This window comes from Tachysurus vachellii, chromosome 8, assembly GCF_030014155.1.
Source record: "Tachysurus vachellii isolate PV-2020 chromosome 8, HZAU_Pvac_v1, whole genome shotgun sequence".
Lineage (NCBI taxonomy): Eukaryota > Metazoa > Chordata > Actinopteri > Siluriformes > Bagridae > Tachysurus > Tachysurus vachellii.
In genome coordinates this window covers 24,306,502-24,327,138 of record NC_083467.1, presented here as the reverse complement: position 1 = coordinate 24,327,138, position 20,637 = coordinate 24,306,502, and the positions used below count along the sequence as shown (strand labels likewise).

Here is a 20,637-nt window from a genome sequence, read left to right as displayed (position 1 = left end):
CGTTAAAACAGTGCATACACTCGGACTTGACTGCACATCACATTTTTTACTTTATTGATGCTGCTTTTAATCGTAATGCAAAGACCGGTCATCGGGACATAAGCTGTCATGTACAATAAAAGAGGCTGTGCAGTGACAGGAAATATAATTTAACACAAAAAGCCTGCCTAGACCTAGGGTGGACTTGCACTCAGGATTTATTTTTGAGCGGCGTGTGGACGAATTGTTTCTACGCACACACTAAACAGCGTGAAGCCGCAAACTTGTTGTGAATATTTTAAAGGCGTAACAGTTGATGAAAAAACAGAGACAATTGTAGATGAAAATTAAGAGAGATTTTATCTTAGTTTTTTATACAATTTTATACAAAACATTTTTGTCTCGTCTTTTTTCGTCAACAATAATGCATGTTAATTTAGTCTTAGTCAGCGTTTTTGGACAGTGGTGCAGTCTTGTCATCGTCTCGTCTTAGTCATGAAAAAAAAGGTTGTTGACGATCATATTTCGTCTCGTCTCGTCTGACAAAATTAACACTAGTTATTACACAACATATGAAAACTATATGGCATAACAATAATATGTGCTGTATTCTCTTGATATTAATTTGTAATAATAGAGCAGGTGATTGACGTTACGGTTTAAGATCAGTGAACGCATGGACTGTCGTTAATGTAGACATAGAAAGAAATAAAAATGAAGGACAATAGAAGCAAAATCAAGGTTCAGAATTTCATAGTAATTATCAGGCTCAGGAGATATCTTTCCATTTTCCAGACTGATTTGTTGTTACCCGCCTTTGGTGTCTTCACAAACAAGTCTAAAGTTTTGGACGAGGGGAATTAATCATCGATTTGCCACAGTGCCCACCATTTTGTATTAAATCACTATGACTCGTTTATTTTTTTTCTTAGTAGTTTTTTGGATGGTTAACGCATTATAAAATCTTTAAAAAAAAAATTTTTTCCTGCTTTCACACAAAGGAATAACCTGAGCAGCCCTTTAAGGTGCTGACATAAGTGATTAGTGTTTAAGGTATTTTCACATCTGTTGTGAAAAGATCACAGGTGGTGTGAAAAAAATGAATCAGTCACAGAGTACAAAGCAAAGTGCTTTAAAAGATCTGTTAAGTAAGTCGATGTGGACACTGACAGTTCTGATCTGGTCTAAAATTAGACATACAATTATAGGGGAAAAGAAAATACACCCTCCTTTAATCCTAGGTATTGGTTTATCCTGGGTTATTATAATTGTGAGGTCATCGCTAACTTATAGAAACAAACAGATGACCTCAAGTGACAACAAAACACCAATTTTCAGTTAATATATTCTCACATTTTCCTTCTTGCACAATCGGAGTAATCAGCAGCCGGGTATTACAAATTAACTGCACAAGATTAGTTAACCTTCGATAAGCATAGCAGTCTCTTTGAATGTAGTTTGGTGTTATGGAGCACTCAGGTGTGTGGAGAAAGGACGTCAGTAATGATCTCAGAGAAGCAACTTATCCATGTGTGGATTTACTGCTCAGAGATGTAAAGAAAAACATCATGTGCTACATCATATGATCTCTATATAAGCATGAAATGGATGTATGACAGAAAAGGAAAAAGTCTGAACAACTATGGCTTTAATGGAAGTGTATCTAGGAAACAGCCTGTTCTCTCCAAAACTCATCCATAAACCACAACATTTCTGGAACGATATCCTCTGGACCAACGTGGAGATGTTTGGTCATCATGCAGAGTGCCATGTTTGGTGCAAACCAAACACGGCGGATCACCACAAACACCTCATTCTAACTTGTGAAACATGGCGATGGACGGGTGATGAGTCGGGCTTGTTTAGGAAACATGCAGTCATTGAGAAAACAATGACCTCTACTTTATACCAGAATATTCTAGAGCCCAATGTGTGAAGCCTTCTGTCTGGCAACTTCAGCTGGGTTGAAATTGGGTCATGCAGCAGGACAATGATCCAATGCACTCCAGCAAATTGATGTCTGATTGGCGACAGAAGAAAAAAGAAATCAGGGTGTTTCTACAGAAACTTTAGGTTATTGGGGTGTATTTATTTTTCCCCCTCCTAGTTTATAATTCAGCTCGTTTTTAAATTTCACAGCGTTTGGCAGACACCCTTAACCAGAGCCACTTACATTTTAATCTTGCTTTATACAACTGAGCAATTGAGAATTAAGGGCCCTTCTCAGGGGCCCAGCAGTGGCAGTTTGGTTGGCCTGAGATTTGAGCTTGCAACCTTCTGACCAGTAGTCCAACACCTTAACCACTAAGCTACCAAATCCCCATGTTACCATATAATTTTTTGTTAAGTTAATAAGGACCTTACAATTATTATTTACTGTATATATAAATAAAGGCATAGACTTGAAAGTGGGTGTACTTTCTTTTTCTCCTGACTGTATAATTACAAAGCCGGTCTACTGAGTGTACAGTCCGCAAACAGGTGAAAGTCCTGACGGATTTCCACCAGGAAAAGGTGGGGGTTTATTGTGTAGACTCAAGAAGAAGCAGATGTACACTGAGTTTCCGTTAAAGTAAACAGGAAATAGTCACATGTGCATATATGCAGCTGTTGCATGTGCTGCATATATAATAACTGCACTACTACACTGAATTACTCAGTGCTTTTTTTTTTAGTCAGCGTTCTGTCATGGGTGTAGCTACTATATAAAACCACACGCTAGTATATCATGTATGTATATCAATATCTGAAAAAGACAAAGGTTTTTTTTGTTTGTTTGTTTGTGCATCATGCTTTAATATGATTTCTCTTCTGCAATATTGGTTTTATTTATATCCTTTTCCATTCCTTTTTTATGCTTGAATACCGGACAGACGTAAAAAGCATTTCACTGCATGTCGTATTCTGTATGTATGTGTATGTGACAAAAAAAATAAAAATTTGATTTGAATTTGAAATAATGTAATAATGTAACTATTCTTCTTCTTCTTATTATTCTTCTTCTTCTTATTCTTATTATTCTTATTATTATTATTTTGTATTTTTTATCATTATTATTTGATATTGTAATTACATAACTACATATAATGTTTAATTATATATTTTTTAAATATTATAAATAATTGTAACAATATAATAATAATAATAACAATATAATAGAACTAATAATAATAATAATAATAATAATAATAATAATAATAATAATAATAATAATCATCATAATAATAATAATAGATTCAATTATCATTTGGTGATCATTTGGAAATTGTTTTGTTTCTTCAGGTTACTCAGTAAGTGCTGGACACTTTCTTCACCCGAACAGTATGGAGATTGTAGGTGGAGCACCCCAGCATGAGCAGACTGGCAAAGTAAGTCTTTTTTATTTAGTTATAAACTCATTTTTAATTAGTATAGTTTACAGTATACTTTAGACTGTGTGCAGTACAAGAGAAAGCATTTGTGAGAAGGTTTACTACAATTTAAATACAACCTTGTGATAAGTGTTAAACTCTGCATCACAATGTCTACCTACATATTACATATTATGGTATGAGATCACAAAGTTATTCCTGGAGGTGATGACTATGTTCAGAGCCAGACTTAATCAGATAAACAAGCAGATAAATGATAGCACTGAGCTTCTCACATCAAGAAAGATGGATGGATGGATGGATGGATGGATGGATGGATGGATGGATGGATGAATGGATGACTGAATAAAGAAGAAATCTCACTGATCTATAAGGCGTTTCGGTAAACAGAATATTTCATTTGTTTTGTTCAGGCTTACATCTTTACAGTGGAAGGCAACACTCTGAAGATCCTGAATGAAACCAGCGGATCTCAAGTGAGTGCAGCTACAACAACACAATCTCCTCATCTACAGTAACAAACACAACAAGCAGAAGTGTAGAAAAAAAAAATAAATTAAATAAATAAATAAATAAATAAATAAATAAATATTTTCTAAAAAAATTATTTATTTTCTATACTTCTGCTTGTTCAGAGCCAGTTATTATTTCCCCACAGTTTTTTTTTACATTATTTATTTATTTATTTATTTATTTATTTATAATTTTTTGTACATAGCTGGGCTCGTACTATGGCGCAAGTGTGTGTGCAGTCGACCTGAATGCTGACGGACTCTCTGATTTGCTGGTCGGGGCTCCGTTGTTCAGCACTGTGAGAGAGGAGGGTCGTGTTTACGTGTACATTAACCAAGGCCGGGTGAGAACTGATGCCCCTCTGTCCACACTGAATGCTTTACTGTTTGTTTCTGGAAATATCTTGGGTGTTTGGTGAGTTAGGGTTAGAGCTAGAGTCTGGAAATCAGCCAGCTGTGTTTGTCTGGACAAGAGATGGCATGGTGTAGTGGTTTTTTCCAGTCAGACACATCTGATTGATTTTTTAAACAGACATTTTACTGCATGTGTGTGTGTGTGTGTGTCTGAAACTCTGGTATGATGTTGTTCCTTCTTTTCTACTTCTGCATGTTGTTTTATTAATCAAAGTTCTGGTTCATTGTATCGCAAAGACATCAGTTACAGCTGACTGATAAATAAATCTTCTTGTTTAAAGGATCCGTTTTAGCTCGAAGTTTGAGCTCAGAGCTCAGTTTGAGCTTCAGTCTTGATGGTTGCTTTGATCTCGACACTCAAGGCCGTACTGACAGAACAGACATCACCCTTCTCAGGCTCTGAGTGAAATATTAACCATCTCTTACAGTTATCTGGACTACACAACTTAACATAGCTTTTCATATCAGTCTGGCCAAAAAAAAAATCATGCGTACACAACGTTACCCCAGATCTAGCTGATCAGCACAGACATTTTTGGTATCTAACATTATCAAGCACTACACATCTATGTCACACAGATATCTCTCTGAAACCACTTCCAGTTCTTCACATATTACTCATCCTGTGCTGTGACCTGGGGTCATGTATTATTATGAACAAACCTTCACCATGGAGCTTAAAAACTTGAATGAAATGAATTAAAGTAAAAACTCAATTCAATTTAATTTATTTGTATAGCACTTTTAACAATGGACGTTGTCTCAAAGCAGCTTTACAGAACATAAGAAACATGTACAAAAAGTTAAATAAACAAAGATTAATATTAGATATATTTAAATGTGTTTGTATTTATCCTCGATGAACAAGTCTGAGGTGACTGAGGTGACTGTGGTGAGGAAAAAACCCCTTAGATGGAAGAGGAAGAAACCTTGAGAGGAACCAGACTCAAAAGTGAACCTCATCCTCATTTGGGTGACACTGGAGGGTGTGATTATAAACTGTTATAAACACCAGAGAGTGTTATTATGAATAATTTTCTTTCTACAGTCATATAAAGAGGTTGTTGTCCTAAAACAACACATGCAGGTGGCATCTTCTCTTTGAATAGAAATACTATGAAATACTACAACAATGGACACAAGTAATCATAAGATGTGGAAATTCCAAGCCTTGTTGAGATCCCCTTGGTCCCGCCTCCTACATTTTAAAAAGCTGAATTGCAGAATAAATATTGAGCTGGTGCAGATGATAATATATATTTTTTATATATAAAAATATATATATTTTTTTACTTCAAAATTGTATATAAATCTATACCTGAAAAAAATATATGATTCAATTCAATTTATTTGTGTAGCGTTTTTAACAATTCACATTGTCTGAAAGCAGCTTTATATAAGTATGGAAACAAAAAAAGTTTAAAGTTTAAAATTACGTTACTATATATCTTGAACAATTTGGTGGCTAGTAAAATTACATATTTAAATTCATGTATAAATATGCAAATTCGTCCTGTATTCTTGGAGATCTGTTGCTAGCTAGCTAACAAATCTAACATCAGACAATAAAAACGTCTTGTCCGAACGACTGTGTGTATGTAAGATGATTCGATTTATTGTGGCTGCCAAAAACATTGAATGAATGAATGAATGAACAAAAAAGATTTTTAAGAATTGGGGTTTTCAACATACTTTGACACTTTGGGAAACACTTAAGTCTAATCAGTGGAATTCAGTTCGTAATCAGATCCAGAATGTCGACATTTCCTCAACGCTCCTGTGTGGCAGATTCTCTTTATCTTTCAAGCGTAAGCATATTTTCAAATGCTAAAACTGTCAATCTACATGGAAAGAGGAACATATTTCAGATCAGTAAAGTTTTCAGATCTCTATGATATATTACATGGTGTGAAAGATGTTCTTGGGACGTCATACAGATTCTGTGTGAAACGTTTGGTTTAAGATTCCTAGGCGAGTGACATCTTTATGGATGTCTCTATTTTTAGCCAGGATACATGGGCTGTTTTTCCCAGATCTGTGTGGAAGTTCATTTTTATGTATGCGGTTATCAAATTTTCCAGTAGGTCATGCTTAATTCCAAAGCTACTCTGAGCTTCTTTGTGTGGGCCTAAAGACCACAGGACTTTGTGGACTCGAGTCTCTCTCTCGCTGTGTGTGTGTGTGTGTGTGTGTGTGTGAGAGAGAATCTCACCAATTTTTTTTTGTAAATGTCATTTCCCTATACGAGTAAAGAGTTCGATATCTGCCGTATTCTCTCATTAGTTTTAGCTAAGACGTGTTGCTCAGTGTGTTATGAACAGCTCCATTAATATCCTCAGCCTCATGGCTGATTAGATACAATTACGCACACACACATTTGTCTCCATATGTCTTAATTGACAGATTATTAGTCATAAATCAGTAAAAAAAAAAAAATGATGTTAAGTATTTTTCATATTTATTTTCATACCCAGGTGAACATGAGAGAAGCAGAGTTCATGCTCCTTGGCAGCGATTCGTACGCAGCTCGTTTCGGAGCGACCATCACCGACCTCGGGGACATCGATGATGACGGGTATTCAGGTAACACACGCGGTTTGAAATACAGTAAATAATCTTTGATTAATTAGTCGTTTGAATGTAGATGTATAAAACTAGACATGAACCCATACTGGAGGTTTCTGGATGGTTTCTGCTTTGTGCTGGATGACCAGAACCGCTAGGTTGTTATGTTGGCACTGTAAGCTACGCTCACAAAGCTAGCTTGAACGTACTAGCTTGCCAGAGTAAACAAACACATTCAGGCATGAATATGGTTGTTTTTTTTTTTTTTTGTTATTCAATAAACCAGCTTCTGATTAAAGATGGCCATTTTGCCAGCTAGCTAGACGTTGCGACACTCCGAATAACACCGTTCTATAAAGATTATTCTTGAGAAATAAAAACGAAAAGAGACAATATGACTAAAAGTCATCAGATAAAAAAGAGTTCTCGCTTGTCTCAGAGCTGACTGAGATTGATACCAATCTTCAGCATGGGAACAGACCAGCATCAGGAAATGATTCAGATGTGCTAAAATAGAAAAGAAAAGCTAATGAACAAGAAAATCTATTTCTGTCATTACTTATGATTAAATCCATGAGGTAATTCTTTCAACTCCTTTTCTGTGACATTTTTGGAGAAGTAAATTCAAAGTAGAGTCAAATTTCATTTTTCTCTCTTGTCTTTAGTGCACATTTTGTTCTTCCAGTGTCCTGATGCTAATCTTTAAGGTGGTTTTCCACATTTCACTTCAATACATTTTGACCCCTAATTTCTTTTATATGAAGTATATTCATTTTGTGCTTCTTAGTAAACCAAATGCACTGAAATGTTTATGTGTACTGTATATACATTACCAATAATCTGTTCTTGTAGGTAGGATGTTACAGTATTTCTTAAATTCTCGGGTTATTTTTCAAAATATCACGCATGCACGTATCTTTCTCAGAGACGGCGATTTCCGTCGTGGAGAAAGTGAAAGATGTAGCAGAAAGAACGTAGCCTGAGCTTCCAAATCTGTACTTTAATACAGTACCCATGTTCAAAGACTGGAGATTTTTTTCTTCTTCTCAAAGCACAGGATTATTTAGTAACTACAGGAAATATCAATAGAATTAGAAGTCTGGACCGTCGTCTTAATTCGATTCAATTCTATTCCGTTTCATCTGGGTAACACTTTTATTAATAGACTTTCTCACAGAGCAGCTTTTTAGAAATGTATAAATTAGGGATAATTTCTTTCATATTAAATTCATTTCAATTCGAAATTTGAAATGTATCACTAATGAGTAAGCCAGAAGAACCCGAAAAAACTCCCTGAGACGATGTGACGAGAAAAGCTTTTGAGGAACCAGACTCAAAAGTTCATCTAAGTGACAACAGATAGTGTGATTATAAATCATTTATCATCTATAACTGTGTTCAAAATGGTCCAAATGTGCAAATTCAAAACTGTTCATGTCAGTTGCAGTCGAGGGGTGTGTGTGTGTGTGTGTGTGTGTGTGGTGGGGGGGGGGGGACAAACGTGTGCAGAGAGAGAGAGAGAGAGAAAGAGAGAAGGGAAAGAGACAAACGGGTGCAGAGAGAGGGGGGGGGGGCAGAGGCAAATGGGTGCAGAGAGAGAGAGAAAGAGAGAGAGGGGAAAGAGACAAACGGGTGCAGAGAGAGAGAGAGAGAGAGAGAGAGAGAGGGGGGGGGGGAAGAGGCAAATGGGTGCAGAGAGAGAGAGAGAAAGAGAAGGGAAAGAGACAAACGGGTGCAGAGAGGGGGGGAGACAAACGTGTGCAGAGAGAGAGAGAGAGAGAGAGAGAGAGAGAGAAAGAGAGAGAGTGAGAGAGACGGGGGAAGAGGCAAATGGGTGCAGAGAGAGAGAGAGAGAGAAAGAGAGAGAGGAAAGAGACAAAGAGACAAATGGGTGCAGAGATAGAGAGAGAGAGAGAGAGAGAAAGAGAGAAGGGAAAGAGACAAACGGGTGCAGAGAGAGGGGGGGGGGGGGGGAGAGGCAAATGGGTGCAGAGAGAGAGAGAAAGAGAGAGAGGGGAAAGAGACAAACGGGTGCAGAGAGAGAGAGGGGGGACAAAAAGGTGCAGAGAGAGAGAGAGAGAGAGAGAGAGAGAGAGAGAGAGAGAGAGAGAGAGAGAGAGAGAGACAGAATATTAGTTATGCTTACATAACGCAGTCGTGTAATTAACACTTCTTGGATTGTTTTACAGACGTGGCCATCGGTGCACCACAGGAAGAAGACCTGCGTGGTGCTATTTATATCTACAATGGGAGAAAGAGTGGTATAACCTCCAGCTTCTCACAAGTACGTCCACAGCCTGCTGTTTACACTCACACTCTACGTTTCATTTCCTGTTACATGCAAAATCCTCAGAAAGTCTCAACCATTAACGTCCCTCTAACTGCTTCATCTCTGTGTCTTCACTCGGGTCCGAAGGTCTGTGTGCGCAACCAGGACTCTTTAGTCCATTTCATCCGGTATCGAGCACAAACATTACTTCACTTTAAAAACAATGACTGCGTAAGAGCTACACGATATAGAGCAAAGACCTCAAACACCAACAAACTAATGAACACTCGTTTTTAGCTCAAATGAATCGTCTTTGTGGATCATGGTGACTTTTGAATGACTTCACAATTTCACAAGCCCTGTTTCTTCATCTAGTCGACCTCATGTTAATATTCTTTTTCCATAGTAACCCATAGTATTTCCCATATTATTTCCATAGTATTCTTGTTTCCATGGTAACAACCATATGACATGTAGGACAAGTGTGTGACAATCTAAATCCAGTAGCATCAAAATAAATTTCAAATCCTGACCATGATCACATAGTCTTCAGTACCCAGATAATCCACGTGCCCATGCTCTCTGGGGAGGCGGGGCTTACTCTTATTCCAGCCAATCACAAGCCAGTCACGGCCCTCCGGGAGCTCATGTATGTGGACGGTGCTTATGTGAGTGCGGAACTCTGCCATGTGATGCTGCGGTTGACTGGTTTTACAGTACAGTATGTGTCTTGAAAAAAGCAGATGCAGGGCTGTCAAGTGTCACACATTGAGAGTGACAGTCACGCATTTGGGTCTTTTGTAACGTTCTCCCGCCTCACATCTTATTTCTCACTCAGAAAAACTTTTTGACTATTTATCATATATTTAATAAGCCGCAGCGCCCAAAATGTCTCTGTCCGCACCGCTGTCTCTATGGAACCGGGCAGGAATCAAGCGCGTCTCCCCTGGAGTTCTTAGTCGAGCCTGACACTTATCAGCCAATCAAAAAAAGAGGCTACACAATAGCCAATCAGAAAATAGCACTATTGTATCTGGGTAAGATTTAACGCAACAACCAATGAAAAAACAACATATTCATTAAAGAGGGTATTTTCGATGGTCGGTTTGAACAAAGCCTCAACACGAAACAGCTTGTCTCTGGACGGGACATTGTCCTCAATCATGACCCTAAAAATGTCTGGGCTTGAGCTGAACTGTTTTAAATGGGTGATAAAGGATAAAGGAGTCCATGATAAAGGACTCCAAAATTTGATTTTGGAAAAAACTCCTTAAATGATAAAGGAGTCCAAAAAGGCAACAAACACTTACAATAAACACCAGTCATAATCTCTCTCTCTCTCTCTCTCTCTCTCTCTCTCTCTCTCTCTCTTTCTCTCTCTCTCTCTTGCTCTCTCTCTCTCTCTCTCTCTCTCTCTCTCTCTCTCTCTCTCTCTCTATCTCACTCTCTCTCTCTCTATCTCACTCTCTCTTGCTCTCTCTCTCTCTCTCTCTCTTGCTCTCTCTCTCTCTCTCTCTCTCTCTCTCTCTCTCTCTATCTCACTCTCTCTTGCTCTCTCTCTCTCTCTCTCTTGCTCTCTCTCTCTCTCTCTCTCTCTCTCTCTATCTCACTCTCTCTTGCTCTCTCTCTCTCTCTCTCTTGCTCTCTCTCTCTCTCTCTCTCTCTCTCTCTCTCTCTCTCTCTCTCTCTCTCTCTCTCTCTCTCTCTCTCTCTCTCTCTCTCTCTCTCTCTCTCTCTCTCTCTCTCTCTCTCTCTCTCTCTCTCTCTCTCTCTCACACACACACACACACACACACACACACACACACAAATTAATAAATGGAAATTAAACAAATACTTTATATTTGGTTAAATTGCGGTCAGTGATCCTTACCAAACACAACAACTCCCCATTATTATTATTATTATTTTTTATTATTATTTTGCCTGTCTTCAAAACATGAGAGCTGTTGTGTTAAATGTGTTAAAGCTGTTGTGTTAAATGTCACCAGCCCTGGTTGGTAGCGGTCATTAGATAGGGGAGAACTGGCTTGTGGGAGATTTTAGAAATAGTGTTTTATGTTACAACCTTTTAACATTCAGAGATAAAGCTGTAAATGTACCTGCTTTATTTCCACACCATTAAATGTAAATATAAAAAAGTATATTTTGGCAAATTGATATGGATTATGACAAGTAACATGCATCGGGAAGTGCTATGATGGGAAAGTGGTCCTCTGTGGTGTGGCGTTTTATTCCTAACTGACTAAATGATATGAATTTAGATACTAAAGCATGGAAATGTTTAGGACATGGATTTATATCTGCGTAATGAAACGTTCTGGTAAAATACATGAAATCATGCAGCGAGTGATTCAGCGTGTTGATAAGAAGTGAAGAGAAGACATTAATCCTGAAACGGAAATGTCCCAGTTGTGTAGAAACGTTTTCCGTTATTGATTTAAACTGGAATGAAGATAATTTATTCAGAACTATTTCTATTTCTGTAGTTAAACTGTTACATGCTCTAGGAAGAAAAGCCTAATTGGTTAACTGTGTGTGTGTGTGTGTGTGTGTGTGTGTGTGTGTGTCTGACCCATTAGAGGATAACGAGCTCGATCCTCGGCCACAGCCTCAGCATGTTTGGCCAGTCCATTTCCGGAGGCATCGATGTGGATGGAAACGGTTACCCAGGTAACACCTTTCCTCAAGAAGGACATATCCCTTTTTTTCTCTGTCAGAAGAGAAGTGAAAGAAGCGATACAAAAAGAGACGACGTGACACGGCATGAGAGAACGCCCTGATTTCAGTGTCAAAAGGTTAGGGTTAAGGTGAGGGTCAGATTAGATAGCTAATAAAATAGAACATACGAAAACAGCACCTGATATAAAGCACCTGAATTAAAGCACCTGAATTAAAGCACCTGAACATCACCTTTGTCTCCTAGATAGCTAAAGTCAGAAGGTCTGTGTGCACCATGACTTTCATCATCAAATGTCAAAACAACTACACGACATTATTTCGTATTTCTGTAATCTCAGTTAATTTAATTTATTATTTTCCCCCTGTTCATGATAGCAAATTCCAAATTAGCACTTAAATGTATTTAAATTCATAATCTGTCTCGAATTATTCCTGTGTTTCAGCCTCTACAGTATCTCTATCATGTAGATCTAAATTTCAACAAATGATATGATGACAAAGCATCATAATGCCATTCTCTCAAGGCATTTCTTAGATATATGACATGGGTCATGATATACAGTACAGGGTTGCTAACAATTTCCCAACAATACTGTAGTCTTTTTTTTACATTTTTTAATTGTTCAGTACTTTATTTATGAATGTATATAAATGTATTTGTTTAAATAAAAATTAAGTATTAAAAAATATGAAATATGTTGTAATAATAATTATAAAATAATAATAATGTAATATGAAAAATAAATGCTAAATAATAAATAATACTTAAAAACAACAACAAAAAAGTAATATCAAAATTAGAATAAATGTTAGCTTGAAAACATTTTAATAATTGTTATAATTGTATTTTTATTACATATCTGTAAAACAAAATTACCGTACAAAATAAATAAAATTTATTTTATTTTATTTATTTATTTATTTTTACAGGAATTCAGTTACTCAGTTGAATCAGCGGTATCTCTGGATGTCATGACATAATTATAATCATGCTATAATATTATATTATCATATGTATGTGTTTAACTGAGTCAGAAATCCCTCTTACTGTGTGTACTGTACATTAAAGTCTGAATACATCCAAAGATGAAAATCGAGGATGTTAGATTTAAAGATTTCATCCTGACTCGGGTGCAGGAGCTTCACAGCCACTTTGGCAGCCGGGATCTGATTTACAAACTGAATTGTTTAGTCTCATGTCTGTTTCTTTATAGCACATAATTATCTGACAACTCGATCAAAGTGTGACATTCACTGTGTGAGGAATCGCACTTAACTAGCAATGTTTCAGACGCCTCAGGAGGACTGTTTTCACCGCCGTGTTTGTTAATCTGGTTTTTAGAAACAACACCTATATTCACTTCTATAATATTGTATAGTCCTCAGTTTCTTCATCATTTCTGGTTTTTAAAATAAATTGTTTCCTCTTTCTTATTTATAGACGTAGCAGTGGGAGCTTTTCTGTCCGATGCTGCAATGCTGATCCGGTGAGAACATTTCAAACGTTAATAGCCACCGATTCTGACCTCTGTTCATCTGCAGCTTCTCAACATGACTGTTTCCAGTTTATTAAAATAATAGTAAACACTTAGACAATCCTAACACTGTTCACACACGTACAGTTGTGTTCTAGTCTCTGCTGCTGTCCGTCATTAAAAACTTCCAGATTGTGATACATATGGATTTTGTTATACGTCTTTAGGACTCGTCCGGTGGTGACGGTGGAGGCGTCCTTGTTTCTGCCGGCCAGCGTGAATCGATCGGTTGCCTCTTGCATCGAAAACGGTCTTCCTGCTGTGTGTGTGGAGGTCAACGTGTGCTTCCTGGTCCAGGGAAAAGCCATACCTGGACTTATAGGTGAGCCCTGCTTGCTGATTTCAATTGATCTGTATAGTTTAGATTGATTTTTATCAGACTCGACTCTGACAAAAAAAGAGGAAAATAATAAATAAACCCAAAGTAAGATTCAACTGAGAGCAACAGGTTTAAAAGGCATGACTGGAGGTTATTATAGCAGGGATTGAACCCGGATCTTTGTCATAAACTCGATCAGATTAGACCCAAAAGTAGGGATTCAGTATGTGTACTGCTTTTATTTAACAAAACAAAGTCTAAAACAACTTACATTAAACATAAAGTATGACATGGATACTTAGATAACCTAAACAAAACATGACACTACCATAAAAACCCGGATAACACGCATCAGACCTTACGGCTCACACACAACATTATGTCAACATTATTAACATATAAATATAATGACTGACTCTGACCAGCACAACAAGACCGGCATAGTCACAGGAAGGCATAGGAAGTCATGGCCTAATGATTAGAGAGTTTGACTCCTAACCCTAAGGTTGTGGGTTCGTGTCTCAAGCCGGCAATACCACGACTGAGGTGCCCTTGAGCAAGGCACCGAACCCCCCCAACTGCTCCCCGGGTGCTGCAGCATAAATGGCTGCCCACTGCTCCGGGTGTGTGTTCACGGTGTGTGTGTGTGTTCACTGCTGTGTGTGTGCACTTTGGATGGGTTAAATGCAGAGAATGAATTCTGAGTATGGGTCACCGTACTTAGCCGTATGTCACGTCACTTTATAGAGCCGCACATTAAGGGAAAACAAGGAACTGGTTTGAAAAAGTTAGCAAACTCATTAGGAAAGTGTGTGGCACTGCCCACGAGGGAATAACACAGTGATACCTGAATAAACCACTTGTCAGGCCCCCCTGGTGATCTGACAAGAACCTGTCCCAGTAACTCCTGACAGATAGCCTCACTGTACCGTATTAAATCTTGGTGTTTTTTTTAATCTAAAAGAGTTCAAAACTAAAGTATACGATGAAGTCTGAAAGAAGCTGTATGTATGTACTGTATGTCAAAGCGACACCCTCTATATGGTACATACAGTATCTTATCAGGGGTTTGCTGAGAGAAAAAGTCAGTTACTCAGACTCAGGCCACAAGTCTTTATCTCTCCTCCACATCCCTCACACAGCTTCAGCCGTTACAACTGTGTGGTGTGTGTGTGTGTGTGTAATGTCAAGGCTTGTCTTTGCTGTTGGTGTGTTGTATGGCTAAACAAAGGAAAACATGGCCGACGACACCGGCCTCGACTCAAACTGCCGTCTTACAGAGATCTGATCTGGATGTTGAAACTTCCCTGTGGGGTTACAGAAAGATACAGACATAAGCTCGGTCACTGATTACACGTGTGAGAAGTAGAAACAATAGGTTTCACTTCCACCCTCTATGACCTTGTGGCACATTTGTCATCTGGCATGAGCTGGCAAATATTAGCTGTTTATGAAGAAGAGCATCTCAGAGAGCAGAAATGGGTTTGATATCAGCCGATAGAAACATCTGTGTGGAAAACAAACCGTTTTTTGTTTTTTGGAACATTTCTATGAATCTATGTATTAGTTCTATCAAGGATAGGAAAAGACATACTGAGGTAAATCACAAAGCTTTTCAGGTCCTGAATATCTACCTTTCATGTAAGCTTCATATTAACCGCCACCGTGTAGTGTGACATGTCAAAGGCATACAATGGTGAATGTTTTTTCTGGCTTTAGTAAAAAAAAAAAAGAGTTTATTAGCTTCCATTTATGGCATTTAGCAAACACTATACTGAGCAGTTGAGGTTAACAAACCTAGCTCAAGGTCCCAGGCATGGCAGATTGGTGGCCCTGTGATTTGTAGTCACAAGCTTCCACTCCAGCATGTGTTTTGTTAACACGAACGTAGGAATCTGAAGAAATCACCAAAAAATTGATGCAAAAAAAAATCCTTCTTTGCTACAACGACGTATTTGTAATGGTAAACATTCCAAGACATGAGGAGAACATTATTAGTATCGTTTAAGTGCTTTAAAACACCATCTGTGTCCGCTTGAGCTTCGAGATCGTTTTTTTTTCTTTTTCTCAAAATACATGAGTCAGCTAATCAGCCTTCTACAAGCAGAGCGAGCATGAACCTTTAGTCATTTAGGTACAATATACAGTACAGTAGGGAGGAGCACGGTGGCTTAGTGGTTAGTACGTTCGCCTCACACCTCCAGGGTTGGGGGTTCGATTCCCACCTCCGCCTTGTGTGTGTGGAGTTTGCATGTTCTCCCCATGCCTTGGGGGTTTCCTCCGGGTACTCCTCCCCCGGTCCAAAGACATGCATGGTAGGTTGATTGGCATCTCTGGAAAATTGTCCGTAGTGTGTGATTGCGTGAGTGAATGAGAGTGTGTGTGTGCCCTGCGATGGGTTGGCACTCCGTCCAGGGTGTATCCTGCCTTGATGTCCGATGATGCCTGAGATAGGCACAGGCTCCCCGTGACCCGAGGTAGTTCAGATAAGCGGTAGAAGATGAATGAATGAATACAGTACAGTATATGTAGGATAGAAACAATAACTGTTCTGTTTGTATTTGGGAAAATTGTCAGCCTAATACACAAACCTGTATTTATGACACAGGTTATGCTACATGTTACTTTTAATCAATTATTGTTTTTTTACTTCTCACCACTTTCCTGCCTCAGAGCTGAAGTACAACCTCAGTGCAGACATAATGCACAAAGAAAATTTTCCATCTCGCTTCTACTTCAATAATGCACAAGGAACCGGCATGTCCAACGTCACGACGGGTCACGTCAATGCCAAACACGGACAGATGACCTGCAGCAAGCGTGAAGCCTTCATGAGGGTAAGAACGATGACAGGGTTTGTTTGAAGTTTATTTCCAATAACAGCACATTATTCCTTTTAATCCTCAGCAATTTGACAACCATTTTTTTTTTTTAATAATGAAAGAAAAGCTTGTCATACATCTTTATCTGTTTACACTTATATGTGTGAACAGCTAGTGTAACACTGTGTAAAAGCTACAAATTGAAGTTCCTCTGTTTTTCTTGAAAGTCAATAAAAAAAGTGTAGCTTATTACTGAGAATGTACAAACCACATATTCCTCACCCCTGATGTCTTTTTACACTTTACACACAATTTTAGTTTGTTATTTTATAAGCTAAAACCTTTTTTTAGTGCCGTATGCTTCCAAGAGTTTTTTTATAGACCTTATACAGTATACAGTATATATATAAGGGCAAGTCGTGGCCTAATGGTTAGAGAGTCTGACTCGTAATCCTAAGGTTGTGGGTTCGAGTCTTGGGCCGGCCACGACTGAGGTGCACTTGAGCAAGGCACCGAACCCCCCCAACTGCTCCCCAGGTGCCGATTGCAGCATAAATGGCTGTTCACGTGTGTGTGTGTGTGTGTGTGTGTGTACTTTGGATGGGTTAAATGCAGAGAACAAATTCTGGGTATGGGCCGCCGTACGTCACGTCACTTTCACTTTTTATTTCCAGGGATATTTTTCCATTGTTCGGCGATTTGGTTTACAGAAACATTTTTAAGGACCTTTATTTACAGTACAGGGACTTCTGCTTCTAGAGTATTTTCAACAACGTTTCTTGTTACTTTGCAGTTTTTTGGCAGACGGCCTTATCCAGATCGACTTACATTTTATCTGTTTTATTTTTAAATATAACCGAGGGTTAAGGGCCTGACCCAGGGGCCCAGCAGTGGCAGCTTGTTGGACCTGAGATTTGTATTTCCAGGGACCTATACTTCTAGGGCCCTACAGTATGTTACCAGTTATCTTTTATTAGGATCCTGTGTTTCCATGGCCCTTTTTAAGGGACCCTTGTTTACAGATCTATTTTATAGGGATCTTTATTTCCAGGAACCTTTTTTGCATCCTTGTGATTCCAGGGCACATTGTTTCTAGGGACACATTTTTTTATCGTATCTTAAGGTTCACGTCTGTCTTATCTATAAAAGTATACAGATTCTTTAGGATTAAATGTTCAGTAGGCAAACTGTAAATTTAACTTATATGTCAATTAATTACAGAAAGTAAAAATAATCTGCGTTTTTTTTCCCACAGGATGTTTTTTGACCCTCAGTGACAAATACGTTCTGTGTTTCTGCTAGCTAGAAGCCTTCAGGTCTGTTTTACAGCCTGATTATTAATAAGAGCTTATTCCAGAACACTGTCTGTTTTCACATGCTGCATATTTTTTTTTTAATAAACTAGGTTTTCTTTCTGTCTCTTTTTTTTATTTGTTAAAATGATGACATTAGTACATTCCTGGGCTTTGTGCTGACACTTTTTTAGCACAATATATAAAAGTGCTACATAAACAGGTAGTACTTGATGTCAGTCTAAGTTTAGCCTAAGCTACTTCCTGGAAATTTCCCCCATTTGTGCAATGTGCAGTGCTTCCTTGCCAGGAAGTTTCCAGATGAGTTTGGTGCATCACGTCAGAGTTCTGTTTCAGTTCTGCTGCATTAAACCCAAGTGATGAACAGAATGAGTGGCAGAGAAGATAGATGCTTGGTAACTCTGTGTATGTGTTTGTGTGTGTGAGCAGTCCAGGTGTTCAGCGAAGCCTCTCTGGACTCTGTAATCAGGTGTTTCTGCTGCTTCTCGCGGTTTACAAAGTAATTAATGGAAGCCGTAGCGATGTCGATAGCAGCGATGCTCATAAACAAATGTGCAAATTCTCCCTCAAGTGCATTTTCAATGCTTTATAAATAACCAAGACACTCGCAGCAGATGGAGTGAAGACAACTACACATCACAATGCACACACACCGCATACACACCTCACATATAGTGTGAAGCACGCCCTAAAATGTCGGCTAGAGCAGCTTGCTCCTCCATTGCCCGGAGCGGGTGTGGCTGCTTCAGGTCCTCAAACACACTTCGTTTTATTAGAAATGACTTTGTTTTTTACGCCTGCTTAGTCCCCCCAACGAATCTGCTGACTCGCTGACTTGTTTTTTCCTTTGTCTTTTTCGCTTGGTTTCACCTTCATATCTAATTCGTGTATATATTCGCGTGTCGTCTCTGTGTTCATGCAGGCCATGTATTTTTCTCTGGGTTCTCTGGTTTCCACTCACCTCACAAAAACATTCCAGTATGTCGACTGGCTTATTGTGAGTGAGTGTGTAATATGGTGTGTGTTGAGTGTGTGTGTGTGTGTGTGTGTGTGTGTGTGTAGTGTCCTGAGATGCACTGGTATACCCTGTAACTCCAGATCTACCCCAGAGTAACATGCTTATTGGAAGGAATGTTAAATGCACTAAGCGTAGAAATGCACTAACTTTAATTCTTCCATCGATCTTAGACCTCTAGGACTAGATTGTGATCCCAGAACTTTGGCTAGATTTTACTTTAATGGAAATGAATTCAGGAAAGTGGACAAGAAATTAGTTCCAGTGGATAATGGATAAACTGGCTGTGCTCTGAGAGTATTGAAAGAAATGTACACTATGTGTGTATGTGTATGTGTATGTGTGTGTGTGTGTGTGTGTATGTGTGAGAGAGAGTGTATGTGCATGTGTTTGTATGTGTGTGTGTTTATATTTGTCATTGTGACACGTGTGTATTGTGTGTACATGTGTGTGTGTCTTTGTATGTGTGTAAGTGTGCATATGTGTCTTTGTGTGTGTGTATGTGTGTGTACATGTGTGTGTGTGTGTCTTTGTGTCATTGTATGTGTGTAAGTGTGCATATGTGTCTTTGTGTGTGTTTCTGTGTCTTTGTGTGTGAGTGTGTGTATATGTTTGTGTGTACAAGTGTGTGTGTCTTTGTGTCTTTGTATGTGTGTAAGTGTGCATATGTGTCTTTGTGTGTGTGTGTGTGTGTACATGTGTGTGTCTTTGTGTGTGAGTGTGTGTGTATATGTTTGTGTGTACAAGTGTGTGTGTCTTTGTATGTGTGTAAGTGTGCATATGTCTTTGTGTGTCTGTGTATGTGTGTGTACGTGTGTGTGTCTTTGTGTCATTGTATGTGTGTAAGTGTGCATATGTGTCTTTGTGTGTGTACGTGTGTGTCTTTGTGTGTGTGTTTGTGTGTCTTTGTGTGTGTGTGTATATATGTCTTTGTGTCTTTGTATGTGTGTAAGTGTGCATATGTGTCTTTGTGTGTGTGTGTGTGTACGTGTGTGTCTTTGTGTCATTGTATGTGTGTAAATGTGCATATGTGTCTTTGTGTGTGTGTGTGTACATGTGTGTGTCTTTGTGTGTGAGTGTGTGTGTGTGTGTATGTGTGTGTGCGCTTATCTTTGTGTTTGTTTGTGTGTATGTGTGTTTGTGTGTGTACATGTGTGTGTCTTTGTGTGTGTGTATGTGTCTTTGTGTGTGAGTGTGTACTGTATATATGTGTGTGCGCTTATCTTTGTGTGTGTTTGTGTGTGTATGTGTGTGTATGTGTGTTTGTAGGTGCTTGTGTGACATTTAGTACTTTCCTCGAGCCTACAAAGGAAGCTTTGAATTATAAAGTCCAGTCATGACCATTCTCATGAGACACGGTGTTAATGTCAAAGTGTTCAGTTCTCTCAGTTATCATTTTTAAGGATGTATTTTATGAACAAAAAGACGTTTAACAGATTTGTACACTTTCCTGTGTAAATGTTTTATCAGTGTGTGTGGTGTGTGTTTTGTGTGTTTGTAGAAAGACGTGCGTGATATTTTCACACCGCTGCATTTCGATGTTCAGTATGAGCTGGGAGAGCACAATGTTCAGAGCAGAGCCTCCAGCAGCCTTCCTCCACTCAAAGCCATTCTACAGCAGAGAGACGGACACACCAACCGAGTCACAAACCAGGTACCAAAACACACACACAAAATCACATACACACACACACACACATACACACATACACACACAAACACACATACACACACACATACACACATACAAACACACACAAACACACATACACACACATACACACACATACACACACACAAACACACACACAAACACACATACACACACACATACACACATA

General features: G+C 38.6%; 1 protein-coding gene across 1 annotated transcript in view; it reads left to right on the top strand.

The window, feature by feature from the left end:
- The window catches only part of itga4 (integrin alpha 4), a 45,164-nt gene that overhangs the window by 8,631 nt on the left and 15,896 nt on the right, over positions 1 to 20,637 (top strand). The window contains exons 7-16 of the mRNA XM_060877031.1: positions 3,262 to 3,347; positions 3,764 to 3,826; positions 4,069 to 4,206; positions 6,751 to 6,859; positions 9,031 to 9,125; positions 11,693 to 11,783; positions 13,234 to 13,279; positions 13,495 to 13,649; positions 16,320 to 16,483; positions 20,298 to 20,450. Of these exons, the coding sequence (XP_060733014.1) occupies positions 3,262 to 3,347; positions 3,764 to 3,826; positions 4,069 to 4,206; positions 6,751 to 6,859; positions 9,031 to 9,125; positions 11,693 to 11,783; positions 13,234 to 13,279; positions 13,495 to 13,649; positions 16,320 to 16,483; positions 20,298 to 20,450 (1,100 nt within the window). The remainder of the gene's footprint in view (positions 1 to 3,261; positions 3,348 to 3,763; positions 3,827 to 4,068; positions 4,207 to 6,750; positions 6,860 to 9,030; positions 9,126 to 11,692; positions 11,784 to 13,233; positions 13,280 to 13,494; positions 13,650 to 16,319; positions 16,484 to 20,297; positions 20,451 to 20,637) is intronic.